General features: G+C 38.7%; 1 protein-coding gene and 1 pseudogene across 1 annotated transcript; one reads left to right on the top strand and one right to left on the bottom strand.

Annotated features, from left to right (window-relative positions):
- Positions 1 to 5: 5 nt before the first annotated feature.
- Positions 6 to 1,576, top strand: LOC114734736 (26S proteasome regulatory subunit 4 homolog; annotated as a pseudogene).
- A 1,296-nt stretch (positions 1,577 to 2,872) lies between these two features.
- On the bottom strand, positions 2,873 to 8,004 carry LOC114734671 (transcription factor PIF1-like). Its single transcript, XM_028922314.1, is given in 11 exon segments — positions 2,873 to 3,467; positions 3,551 to 3,635; positions 3,953 to 4,040; positions 4,368 to 4,499; positions 4,502 to 4,789; positions 5,056 to 5,121; positions 5,229 to 5,294; positions 5,383 to 5,481; positions 6,595 to 7,417; positions 7,516 to 7,655; positions 7,733 to 8,004. Coding segments are annotated over 9 exon segments (1,668 nt in total). The 5' UTR covers positions 7,617 to 7,655; positions 7,733 to 8,004; the 3' UTR covers positions 2,873 to 3,467; positions 3,551 to 3,630.
- Positions 8,005 to 9,309: the final 1,305 nt, after the last annotated feature.

The following is a 9,309-nucleotide window of genomic DNA, read 5'->3' as shown; positions in this document are numbered from 1 at the left end:
TACAGAAATACTTGGGTGATGGTCCAAAGCTTGTGAGGGAACTTTTCAGAGTTGCTGACGATCTTTCCCCTTCGATTGTCTTCATTGATGAAATTGATGCTGTAGGTACAAAGAGGTGAGTTGTTGAGTATTGACTTCAAATCCACATGTTTGTAAAGAAACCTTGGGTCTGATGTAGTTTGGCAACAAAATTGATGTGCTTGATCACTTTTTAAGCTTTTAGGATTGTGTTTCCTCCCATTAATGAGCTTAACTGTTGACATCTTACAGGTATGATGCCCACTCTGGGGGAGCGTGAAATTCAAAGGACAATGTTGGAGTTGTTGAACCAGTTAGATGGTTTTGATTCAAGAGGAGATGTTAAAGTGATTCTAGCTACCAACAGGATTGAGAGTCTTGATCCTGCTTTACTGCGACCTGGTCGTATAGACAGGAAGATAGAATTTCCTCTTCCTGATATCAAAACAAGGAGACGCATCTTCCAGGTAGGCATTACTGATTTTATGAAAGCAGTTTGCTGAATCTGGTTTCTGCTTATTCTCTAGGATAGCTTAGTATTCACGATCTAATCGATCATCTGACTAAGTACCTCTTGCTTTTAAAATTTAGATACATACATCGAGGATGACGTTAGCTGATGATGTCAACTTGGAAGAATTTGTCATGACTAAGGATGAGTTCTCTGGTGCTGATATAAAGGCAATTTGTACTGAAGCTGGCTTACTTGCGTTAAGAGAACGCCGTATGAAGGTTAGTGGGGCCTTTTTTTCATTTTAATTTTTATAAAGCATTATTGGGCAAGGTAATGCCATGACGCAGAAACTGTTTAATGATAGGTGTTACGGAGTTGGGAGTTTTGTCAATGTCATTTTAAAATGCCCTAAACCTATCAAGGTTGAGATAATATAGCATAGGTTGAATCTCTTGGGGAGTTTGGTCAATATCATTTTAAAATGCCCTAAATTAAATCTATCAGGGTTGAGTAATATGGCCTGGGTTGAATCTCTCTGGGTGAACATGTCAAGGTTTGGCAACCTACACCAAATGGAATTAGTGTGAAAGAAATGAAGGGCCACCCGCACCTAGTTCATCATTTTTGGTTTTATCACTAATATAATTTGGATTGTACCTATGGATACGGTTATGAGTTGTGCTAAAAGTGCTTTCTTTTTAAGAACGTGATGGTTATCCACTTGTTTGAATGCCTTTGTTTTTTTTTTCTTTGGAAAAAAAAAATCTATGTACCTTCATGACTTGAAAATGCTTTTTATCTTGCTTTTAAATTTTGTATCCCATTCTTCAGGTAACGCATGCGGATTTCAAGAAGGCAAAAGACAAGGTGATGTTCAAGAAGAAAGAAGGGGTGCCAGAAGGACTTTATATGTGAAATATAATCTTGCGCCATTTCAGACTTGGTTCTAATGCTATTGTTCAGCCAAAAAATTTTTATTTGTTTGCGTCGTGGAGATTCATCCGCACTAGTTGTTGGGCATGACAGCATGGTATTTGAATGTGAACTATATTGAAATTTAGTTGATCATTTTGTTCACTGTTAATTTCTAGTCTCATTAGCTAATTACGAGATTTACGCAGTCATCCGTATTTATAATAAGCGTAATTTCATGGAATGTGCAAATTTGGACTAAAGTTTGGGAGCGTGAGCAGACAGAAATATTTGGGTGCCATAATTTCTCGAAGTCCTCGAGATTCAGGCGAAATTGCGTGTTGTTCTGCCTTTGTTTAATTTGTAAGATCTGTTTAACTAATTTAATTAAATTGAAAAAAATTAGGTAAGTTATTTAATTATAAGAAATATAATATATATATTTTAAAAATATTATAATTATTTTTTTAATTTTTTTTTCTCTATTTGATTATGGTTAAAAAAAAAATCAATAAATGTAATTTAAAAATTTGATAAATATAAAAAATAAGTTTTATATTTAGGATTAAGATCAACATGATAATTAGGCTTTATATTTACACTTTCCTTGAAGTCATTTTCTCTTGCTTAATTATCTATAGTAGGCAATCCATGACTTCAGCTAACGGTTTAGATCCATGGTGAGTAGTTTAAACCAAGAAACAAACCGATCCATAAAACCAACTCGAACTAAAATCTTGGACCAAAGGGAAAACAGAAAACGTACATTATCCTGGGGATGACCCTGTCACCGTGCATGACAGTGCAGAGAAACAAGATGATCATAAGCATCGCTTACATTTGTAGTGAAAAAAGATGGCGTCCAGCTTGAGTATTGAATTTAGTTAACTGATAATTGACATTTGCAGGCTTCAAGCTAATGGCTTTTCTACCCATCAATTGAATTGGTTTAAACGAGTAATTTATTTTCAAATTCTTGGTCTAATTTAATGAGGTAGGGTTTGAGTTACGCGATAAATAGACGTCGAGCGCAAGATTCTAGCTCAAGAATTTTTTAATTGTGAATGTGAAGAGAGATCATCATATCCCATTATAGCAGATATGCTGCTCAGATCCACCAGTCTAGTTTTAACATCTCTATCGACCTTTACTTTTAAACTGTAAATTCTCTATTGACCTTGACTTTTAAAATTTCTTCCATTCAATACTGATGTCAAGTCTCTGCTTCTCCCCTCCCCCCCTCTTTTTGCTCCTTTCTTGTCAGTCCTGAAGAAAATCATTCTATTTACTTCAAAGAAATTATAATGAGAACTAGGTCATTGTGAACAGGGGATAAGTGTGTAGGTAATGGAGCAATGTCAAAGTCAGATATTTGAATCAGATTCATCAAACCCATTTGCAAATTAATGGCTGAGACTGAGCGCTAAGAAGAGAAAGGGAAAGGAAAAGAAAAGGAAGGGAAGGGGGCATGAATCTGGGCTCCGAGGCTATAGTGTGGTCACCCCATGGGACCACTTATCACATGTTCTCCACCTTCCATTCTTCATTATTACACCTTTCCTGCTCCTTTTCTTGTTCCATTATGAGCATTCCGGATTCCCAATTCAACTTCTCAATCAACGGCTTACATGAAATCACAGTACCAAAAACGAAACAACAGCCACACAGTAATGAATGTGCTAGTATTATGACATTGAGGTATATATATAATTTAGAATTTGACCAAACAATCAGTCGTGGAAAGCCCTGCAAATGCATTGCTCTCAAAAGAATTGAGGCTTCATCCATAAAGAAGCGGTCTTTTAGCATCTTGTATTTGCGCCTTGTATCTGCTTCCTCTAACCGTATCACAAGTACAGAATGACTCTCTGTGGCTATCACTCTCAAAAATTTGAGGGGGAAAGGAGAGGAGTAAGAATAATAATGACGAGGACGACACGAAAGAATCCCTCTTTTCGAAGATGGCAATAATTTTACATGTTAGTAGTTTGTATAGATTAGGTTGCTACTAAGAACAGATAATAACTTCCTTCTCTTACACTACAAAACTTGGCAGCTATGCTATGGATGCCAGGATAGTAACCTGCAATGCACACACAAGTCCGTTGTTAATGAAAATTATAATTATTTCATGCAATATTCCTGCTTCAACACAAAATATCCTACCATTGTCAGTGTTGTTAGTTCCAGCTATAGCAACAGTGAGAGGCGCCATTAGTATCTTTTTCTGGTTCTGTGCCTGATAGTTACTCTGTGGCAACAGGTAGAATTCAGTAAAATTTTATAAGAAGCCAAAGAATTATTAATGCTGATCTATAATATGAAGAAGACGGGCATGCCCTGTCTTATCAAGTGATAATTATGTTGCTACATTGATTTAGATAACATGCTTCTTCTCACACATAGTAAGCAACCAGCTCCTGAGGTTAACATTCTACAGAAGCTTGAGAATGAAACCCAAGAACACAGTAAGCTCAAAGTAAATTTTCACACTATCAAGCGTCCTTTCTTTTCCACCATAACTAGCAAATTTCTGTAGATGACTGAGATATAGCATCGTATCCATACCTGGTTGACCGGGTTGATTATTTTCTGCATTTTCATGGCTCTTAATGGTACTTGGTTTGCTGACAGTTGGGTTGTTCATTGCCTGGTTCTGTTCAAGAAAATCAGTCTCATAAATAAATGTGCTCATCCATTGAAGCTCATAAAAGATTGACCTTCAATTGTGATCGATAAAGGAAAAAGAGTTCGTCAAGAATCAATGGCAGTTCTCGAGCACCAAAAACCAACTTCGCACGAGCAAACAAATTTGTTTGACTTGTGGTAAGTCTTGGGAGTCAGTGCAGTCATCTCAAGGATTACTTAGTAAATGAGGCATCTAAATAAGACTGATTTATAAATAGTTGGAAACCCGATAGGTCAGAGGTATGGCGAGATTACTTTGGGGGGGGGGGGGGGGACAGTAAATGACAATATTTACCTGCATGAACTGTAGATGCATCTGGTGGGGACCAAGGCATTGCTGATAAGGATCACTAAAGTTTGGGATCCGTGACTGACTGGGAACAGGTGGGACAAGAGAAGGAGGCATATTATTTCCGGTTGATTTGGAGCGGCTGCTTGCATTCTAGATGAATCAGGCTGAGGGGCATGAGGCATTTGGAAATGAGGCATAGGGAACCTTGGTCCCAATTGAGCTGCCGCCGCCGGTGGCATAGCTGAAGCAGCTAACACATTGGGAAATGGCATTAGTGGCCTATTCATTCCCATTTCCATGCCCATGCCCATGCCCATGCCCATCCCCATCCCCATCCCCATCCCCATCCCCATCCCCATTGGTGGCATATACTGTTGGATTCCGGGAAACATCATTGGTACCATCCCACATCCCATGGACATCATCTGCATACATGAATTATAGTCATGATTGATGATATGTCAACATGGATAGAAATATGCATGATGATTCCATATTTGATCACGACAGTTATAGTACATGCCTGAATCAATGGATGTGGAGCTTGTTCTGATGAAAGCTTTTGAATAAGAATGCAACAGGAGGTTTATGCATTTTTACCAAAACCTTTTGTTGAGTTGAGGGTCGGTCAGCTTAAAGATTATGTGCATTTGTAGGTGTACTTAGAAGATAGAAGAAACGAAGAATTCACCTGCACTTGTAATTGCAGTGACTTCAAATATTCAATTGCTTCATCCAGCATTGAAGCTTTGTCGGACTGAATCAGAAAAGCAATGGAAGTTATAAATCACCATTAGGAAGAAAAATTAATTCCAAAACCCTTCACCCCATATGCCCAAGAAATTAGTAGTAAGACTGTGAGACCTTATTGCAGCGAGGGATAAGTTCTTGCAAGGCTCTCATCTTTTCATTAATCCTATCTCGACGCCTCTGCATGTGAATGTAACCGTAAGAAGATTATGAACAGTAAGAAAAAGATATCAACATGTTAATTTTTACACGAATGCCATGCACTGACCCTCTCCGAGAGATTATGAACCTCTGCAGCACGGGATCTTTTAGTAGATGATGATCCGCAGTTTTGTTTCTTGGCTTCAGCAGATTCACCGTAGACATCCTTTCTTGCAAGAAAACAAATGGAAAGTAAGAAGCAAAGGAAGATCAGGAAGAGATAACAACTATGGAAAGAGCCTTTGATCTGAGTCATGTTCCGTTGCAAGTGACAGCTTCTTCGCAGAAGAATCTGAGTGCATGACCTGCTAACTTTAATTGGGTTTATGTCAGTTCTTAGTCCTAATTGGCTATGGTTTGAGTGAATGACAATCTAGCAAAAACATCTTACTGGCTCCAAAAGCTTCTCGTTGACCACTGGAATAAGTTGATAAGCTTGGCCAATGATTACGTTCTCCAACCGTTTTAAAGCAAATTAAAGTCTTAAACAACCCTATTTATTCAATGGCGGCTGTGGACATTTCCACCAGTCGATTGAACAAAGCAGATGCTTTCCATTTGTTTAATCAAGTGTTTTTTTTTGGGGGGGGGGGCGCTTAGATTTGGTTTTAATATATTAATTTCTTTCAATTATGTTTGAGTAAACTTATACATGAACTTTACGATTACCTTATACAATCTTGCTTCAAATAAAAATTACGTTTGATTATCATCTAATTTATTTACAATTAATAGAGTTAATTATTCCCCGATAGAGGGCTTTTTCAAGAACAAATTTACTTGACTAATTTTACGGTCATATTAAAAACAAAATCACTCCACTAGATTATTGAAAAAATTATGATTATATTTCAACAAAATAAAAATACATACCTGAAATATTGATATATATATGAAATACAACTATATAAGCATAATTAAGATAAGGCCAGTGATGAATAATTAACCACGCATTTTGATATTTTTGGTACCCCCCAAAAAAAAAAAAGGCCACTGATGCTGCTAGTTCAGCTAAAATTTCTTTAAAAAATTGATATACCAGTTACCAGTAGGAATTTGACTCTTTTTATTTTTGAAGGTTAAAAAAGAAAAAAAATACTGGCAGTCATTGAACGAGCAGTAATTTACTGGCAACTCAACTCGCAAGTCAGAATGTTGGAGTCCTACGAAAGCTTCAACGTCACTCATCGTCAGCACCATGGCGGAGGCCAACGCACAGGGAAAGTGCAAAGAGAAGAGGAAGGGAAAACGGTGAAAATGTAACTGCAAATTCACTCACCTCGCTGTGGCACTCCGATTCATCGGGTTCCCGGCCCTTCCGTTTCCGATCTTCAGTCGGAGGTTTCCCTGCATGTTCAGCACCCCCGCTCGAACCCCCCGGAGATGACGTCGCCATCATCTCGCACGTTGTTGTCCCCCTGCAGCCAGTATCTCCGCCGACCGACGTTGTCGAAGGCGCCGCGGCCCCGGCAGTGCTCAGGGTTCCGGGATCCTCATCACGCTTTGTTGGCTCCGCCGAGTTTCTGAAAGCCTCCGAGACTCTGGAAGCCGACGCCATCAAGGCCGGAGTGTCGCATGAATCTACCACCGTCAATTCCTTCATTGCCGTCTTCGAACTCGACGGTCCCGTTTCGACTCTCGCATTGTGTTTCGAGAAGTGCGCGAAGTTCGGTATCATCGTCTGCACCTGCTCCGGCTTCCGTGGAGGTGGAATCGGCGGCCGTGGAGCGACCGACCTCGATGGCTGCCGAAGTTCCGTTGCTTGAGACTTACGGTCAGGATTTTGCATGGAAATGTTATTGACAGCAGGCTGCTGCGGGTAGAGGATGTCGGCGCAGAAGTTATGATCCAAGGGAGGATCATCTACGATGGGATAATGAAGCCAGGAAATCATTTCATCTTCTTGCATGAAGACATGTTGATTCTGATAGTGTTGTTCTACTTGCTGTGAGGGTCGAATCTCACTCGCCGTCGATGGACCGGCTGGAATTACGCTATCAGGGTACCTCTCTGGGTGCGGTTTTCTCTGAGACCGTTGATTCTGGCTCTGCATCACGACCTGGCCGTTTTGCCACAGGAGCTCCATGATGTCGTCCTGGGCCCTGTTTCAATTTTCACTGTTAATTAAAGGAACCAAAACACTCTGAAGAAAATTAACCTGTTCGGAGTTTTTTATTTTGGGAGATTGAAAAGAACTTACACGGAGGGCTTCTTTTGGCGGGGCACCCCAGAAGAAGACGTGGGCATCGGATATTCATCATCATCCATTTCAATTTCGAAATCTGGAACACAGTAATTCATACTGATTCCGTTGAGCTAATTAACAGTAAAAGAGAATTCCTAAAAGGAGAAGGATAATTCATCAGAAGCAATTGACCAAAGCAGAAGCTATCAATTAACAGAAAAAGGAAGCTCACAGGTGCAACTCCCCAGCTAGTCACCATTCACGAGCATACAGTTCTGTGGGTCTGTGAATTGATGGGTGAGAGATATGTGTGGAAATTAATATAGCTGGATACTGGGGAAGATTGAGCGTGGATTGGAATGTATACGAATCAGGGCTAATAATCGGTGGGTAGGGGATGAGAAATCGTGGAAGGATGAATGGGGCAGTTTTGCGGAAAGATTTGGTGTTGGCTGGAAGCTGATGTTTGCGCCTTGTTTGCCCTTTAGCGTTAATTTGGTTAGGGAAATAGAGGGAGCAGCCCCAAAACTCAGCCACAGATAAGATGTCTCTCTCCGAATAATGCGAAGCAAAAGGACGAAAAAGTTTTTTGACGGTTTGTACTCCATTCACCTCTTCTCCTTTCTCAATTCTCACCCCTCTTCTCTTTAAAACCCATTCTTTCTCTGGCCAATAAAATAATGTATTTTTGTATATACGCTTAGCGCTCCCATTTCTGCTTGATCGAGCTAATAATATATGCACATTAAAATGAGCTCTTTTTTGATTTTTTTATTTTTATTTTAGCGTTGCCTTTTTTTTCTTTTGGTTAAAACATAGATATTCTTTTATTGAAAGTAATTCTATCCAGATACTGTAAAATTTAAATTCTGCTAGCGTTGGCTTTCATGAGTACAGAGGTTGTCAGAAGAGGAGGCTGAGGCGGATCCTTTCCGGGGGGCGGAGGTCGCCCCTTGGAGCGCCAAATGGCTAGGTGGGGGGCCCACCTTACTTACTCGTATTTTCAGTACATACGCTTTGCTTTGCCAATTCTACCAACCAGTTTCCCTTTGTGAACTTCTGCTACTAATATTATTACTATAACAAAAAGAGTGTTTAGTAACTCTTAAAAATATTTTTTAAAAATATTTTTTTATAAAATGAGACAAGTTTTTTTATATATTTATTTTGTAAAACATAAAAATATTTTTAAAATTATAGTTTGATTTCTATTCAAACACCTTCTAAAATATTGTTAATTTAATTATTAAAGAACAAATGTTTTTAATTTAAACATGCTGGCATCGCCCAGCGTTGCTTTACGTTTTATGGGGAGAGAAGCGAATCTCGGTTCCCAGGTATGCTCCTACCAATTGATTATATTCCTATCTTTTATTAGTGGCTCACGTTGATGGATAAGTTTATTACCCACTTATGATGTGGCAAAACAAAGCTTTTTATTCCCATTAAGTTAGTTTTCTTTTTGCCTCCCACCATCTCCTTATTATGAAGCTTATTTTTAAGGTACAAATAGAAGATTGATTTAAATACTTAAGTCGGGTGATGAAGTTTGCTTTGCTTTAATACTTAAGTCGGTGCAGTAAAAGATATCTTATTTTTTAATTCTTAGCATCTAACTCTAAGTATTAAAAAAAAAGGGGAAATTTGCGATGATGATTATTGTATTAATATTATTGTGACTGTATTCTTCTCCAAATAATTTAAATCGGATAAAAAACATTAGTATTTGTCTAACTTTATGTCCTTCTATCCTGTTGATTAAAAATTGTTATCTTCAAGATGGGAGGTCAGTTTGCATCTTCGCTGATT

The sequence above is a fragment of the Neltuma alba genome, unplaced genomic scaffold, assembly GCF_004799145.2.
Source record: "Neltuma alba isolate B1F8T4 unplaced genomic scaffold, ASM479914v2 tig00002642_pilon, whole genome shotgun sequence".
Lineage (NCBI taxonomy): Eukaryota > Viridiplantae > Streptophyta > Magnoliopsida > Fabales > Fabaceae > Neltuma > Neltuma alba.
The sequence above is the reverse complement of the archived record's forward strand: the minus strand, read 5'-3'. Positions and strand labels throughout refer to the sequence as shown.